General features: G+C 39.6%; 1 protein-coding gene across 1 annotated transcript; it reads left to right on the top strand.

The window, feature by feature from the left end:
• The first annotated feature begins 926 nt into the window (after positions 1 to 926).
• LOC127102306 (uncharacterized) lies at positions 927 to 1,577 on the top strand. Its single transcript, XM_051039688.1, has one exon. It carries the CDS (start codon positions 927 to 929, stop codon positions 1,575 to 1,577), a length of 651 nt encoding a protein of 216 aa, XP_050895645.1.
• Positions 1,578 to 4,352: the final 2,775 nt, after the last annotated feature.

Raw genomic sequence — 4,352 nt, 5'->3', positions numbered from 1 at the left:
AGTGCACGTTTGGGGTAAGATCTGGAAAATTGCTAGGTTTTATCGTCAGCCAATGTGGCATTGAGGTAAATCCTGAGAAAGTTAAGGCCATACGAGCTATGCCTGCACCCAAAACCGAAAAGGAAGTATGAGGATTCTTAGGTGGATTAAACTACATTTCTAGATTCATATCTCATCTTACGACCACTTGTGAGCCAATCTTCAAACTTCTTCGAAAGGATCAAGTTGTCATTTGGAACAACAATTGCCAAACATCATTTTAGAAGATAAATGAGTACATACAAGAACCTCCTGTTTTGATGCCTTCTGTGCTTGGCAGACCGTTAATAATGTACCTTACCATCCTTGAAGGATCCATGGGATGCATCCTCGGCCAACATGACAAGACTGGTAGGAAGGAACACACAATATACTACTTAAGCAATAAGTTCACTGATTGCGAGGGTAGATATTTTATGCTTCAAAATAATTATTGTGCACTAGCTTGGGCTTCCAAACGCTTAAGACAGTACATGCTTACTCATACAACGTTATTAATTTCCAAGATGGACCTTGTAAAATACATCTTCGAGAAGCCTACTCTAATCGGTAGAGTAGCCCGTTGGAAAATGGCTTTAACCGAGTACGACATCCAACATGTCACTCAAAAGGCCATCAAAGGGAGTGTATTGTTCGACTATCTTGCACATCAGCCCTTGTAAGACTACCAATCTATGTGTTTCGAATTCCCCGACGAGGACATCATGCTCATTAGAGACTTTAACATCCCTGGCCCCGAGGAAGGACCCGAGCCTTGATCCCGATGGACCTTGGTATTTGATGGAGCTTCTAACACTCATGGCAATGGCATTGGGACAGTCATCACCTCCCCATCTGGTTTCCACCTCCCCTTCATCATGAGGTTGTATTTTGAATGTACAAACAATATGGCGGAGTACGAGGCCTGTGTCATCGACATTGAAGCTACGATTGATATTAGGATCAAAATACTTAAAGTCTATATAGAATTAGCCTTGGTTATCATCCAAGTAAAAGGAGATTGGGACACTAGAGATCACAAGCTCATCCCTTTCAAGGAGCATATCCTGAAACTGATCCCTTATTTTGACGAGATTACATTCCACCATATTCCGCGAGAGGAGAATCAGCTATCCGATGCATTGGAAACTTTGTCATCCATGTTTAAGGTCAAATGGAAGAATGAAGCACCATTCTTTCATCTCGACTACTTGGACGAGCTTGCTTACTATTTGGCGGCCAAAGACGAAGCTGACAGTTATCCTTGGTTCTATGACATAATGAGATTCATAGAGAGCCAAGTTTACCCTAAGGACACATCCATCACTAACAAGGAGTATCTTCAGAAACTTTCATCCAAGTTCTTCTTAGGTGGATGGGTACTGTACAAGAGAAATTATGATTCAATTTTGCTAAGATGTGTGAACAAGCAAGAAGCAAACCAGATTATAATGGAAATCCATGAAGGATCTTTTAGGATGTACGCCAGTGGGAACACCATGGTGAAAAATATCTTAGGGGCCGATTATTATTGGATGAATATGGAGGTTGAATATTAAGGACACTAGAGCATATATGGGGGAATACCATGGACAACTTACAAGGCCAAAATACGAAGGCGCATATGTTGTAAGAAAGGTCTTCTCTGAAGGAGCTTTAATCCTTACAACTATGGATGGTGAAGATCTTCCATTCCTCGTGAACGCGGATGCAGTCAAAAAATACTATGCTTGAAAAAAAATCCCGATAAGTTGAAAACTCGGAAGGGCAACTTATGCAAAAATGGGTATCCCAATAGACTGAAAATCCGAATGGGCAGTCTAGGAAAAAATTAGGGATTTAATAAAAGCAAGAGGCTACATCCCACAAAGAACCTTTCTTCACTCCCCATCGAGTCAATTCAGTGGCTTCCCCAGCATGTCAATTCAATCACTCTCCTTCTGAAAGCAAGATCAAAGGACGACCAAAGGGATAAAGACTATAGCAGAGTTGGAATTTGGTGGAAACCCGAGATATTCCATTGCCATTATAATTTTTCAATTTCATTTTGCAATCACCTATTTTAGGAATTACTTTCCTTTAAACAAAATCATCCATTTTTGGACCATTTATCAATAAAATCAGTTCCCTCATATGTGCTCAATATTCTTTTTACTTTTCCTACTTTGGTTGTGAAGTGTGGCTTTTTCTCAAAAAAATGATATCACACCGGAAATTTCTTGATAAATCTTTTTTAAAACAAAAACTTTAAGGGAAATAACATCGAATTACTTCTCTTTCAAAAATTGATAAAGGTAACCAAAAACATGTTTGGTATCCCCTACATAAAAGCACCATATAACCTTGTGGACTTGGCCAAATCAACTCTTCCACGGAAGAAATCCTTAGTTATTGCACCTAGCGCTTGCTTGGATATCAGAAATTCCAATTTTTCGGTACCGGAAAGTCAGTACAATTTCCCTAATCATCTTTTCAAGCCCAATCATACTTGGCACAACTTATAAAACCTACATAATTCCCCTGCAACAACCCGAACATGCATCGATATCTTGCATACATGATATCATATCATAAGTATCTTCTGAAAACTTATACTCAATTAAGTCATCGAAATTCGGAATTTCCCAACCGTTGTTAGGAACTTTCCCCCATAAAGGCAACATTCGATCTCGAAATATACCTCAAACAGAGTCAGGAATTCCAGCTATTTCTAGGAATTGTCACTGAACTCTTTTGTTTCAGTTTCCTTAGAAGAGTCAGGTATTCTTAGCCGTTGTCAAGAATCATCATTGTACTTCTTCTATCCCCTGAGAGTCATCACCATATTTTCATTCATCCCCGTAGAGTTAGTTATTCTTAACCATTGTTAAGAATCATCATCGAAATCTCCTCTTTTATTAGACATGAGGTAATTTGGGCTCATTCCCCAAGCCGAGTCATATATTCATAACTTTGGCTAAAAATCATCTTTGAATTTCCTTCCCCCACCATGAGTCAGGTATTCTAAACTTCATAAGGAATCGTCACTGATATGCTCTTTTCTCCAATATATGTCAGGTATTCCAGCTGTTTCTAGGAATCATCACCGAACTATTTATATTTTTCCTCAGCAGATTCATGTATTCTAGCCGTTCCTAAGAATCGTCAATGTACCTTCTTGAGAAGTTTCTCCCCAGTCGAGTCAGGTATTCCAGTTGTCATTGAGAATTATCACTGAACAACTCCTTTCCCCCATATAGTCGGGTATTCTATACGTTCCTAAGAGTCATCGCCGTACCTTATTTATCTCCAGCTAAGTCAGGTATTCCAGCCGTTGCTAGGAATCGCCACTGAACCTGGTTTTCCCCCCACTGAATTGGGTATTCTAGTCGTCGCTAGGAATCATCACTTAATTCACTTGGTCGATTCCCATTAGGTGTCAGGTATTACATTTGTTGCTAGGAATCGTCACTGAATCTCTATTTTCTCCATTAGAGTTAGGTGTTCCAGCCATTGCTAGGAATTACCTTCTTTTTTCTCCCCAGCTGTTGCTAGGGGCAGTAGTCCTTTTTCTTTTTCTAAGAGGCTCATTCCCCAACAGAGTCTTTTCCCTCCGTCTTCTTGAGGTTTTTGACATCAAAAGATACTTATGTTACATACATCACATTGCACACATAATCATCATAACCTTGCATAATCCCCAACAAATCAATTTATATCATCATTATCCCCAGTAAGGAAAATTTATGGTTACTCTTAATAGTATTTAATCCCCTCCTACCATGAATGTATTGGAAGTCATTGATATCCATACCTTCAGGTCCGAGAAGATTAAATAGGGGCAGCTGTCATACCCTCAAATTTTCCCTACCCCATATCATCTTTTTGAGCCCTAAACCCTAAGCATACATCCCATATATGTCGTCTCATATGCATTTGTACTCAATGATCACAATAATCTACAAGCCCAAGGCATGGGATTCATCTGCAAAGCCCTAAGATCCTCAGACCATGTTGAGGTGTGTCCAAGTCACCTTAACCCTAATATCCTCCTCAAGCCTCCCACAAGGCTTGTAGGATCACTCAAGACATCTCACTCACTCCCCAAACCCAGTTTGGGTGGTGAGTCCCCTTTGATATATTTCAAGATTCATCTGGTCACCAAAGGACCAAACCCTAGTTCTTGACCCTCTTCTGGCTTGTACAAGTCTTGATTCATCATTAATCTTGACCATGATATTAAGGATCCTTTAAATCAAAAGTTTGTTCATGCCCCATACCTTTTAAACATCTCAATTTGATCCTCACTTATCAAACTCTAATTCATTTGGCATCGGTTCTTGATGAAACTTATG

Source organism: Lathyrus oleraceus, chromosome 1 (assembly GCF_024323335.1).
Source record: "Lathyrus oleraceus cultivar Zhongwan6 chromosome 1, CAAS_Psat_ZW6_1.0, whole genome shotgun sequence".
Lineage (NCBI taxonomy): Eukaryota > Viridiplantae > Streptophyta > Magnoliopsida > Fabales > Fabaceae > Lathyrus > Lathyrus oleraceus.
This window is presented reverse-complemented; position numbering and strand designations above follow the sequence as displayed.

Coding starts and splice junctions, on each gene's coding strand:
- LOC127102306 (XM_051039688.1), top strand. CDS start 927: ATGGCGGAGTACGAGGCCTGTGTCATCGACATTGAAGCTACGATTGAT.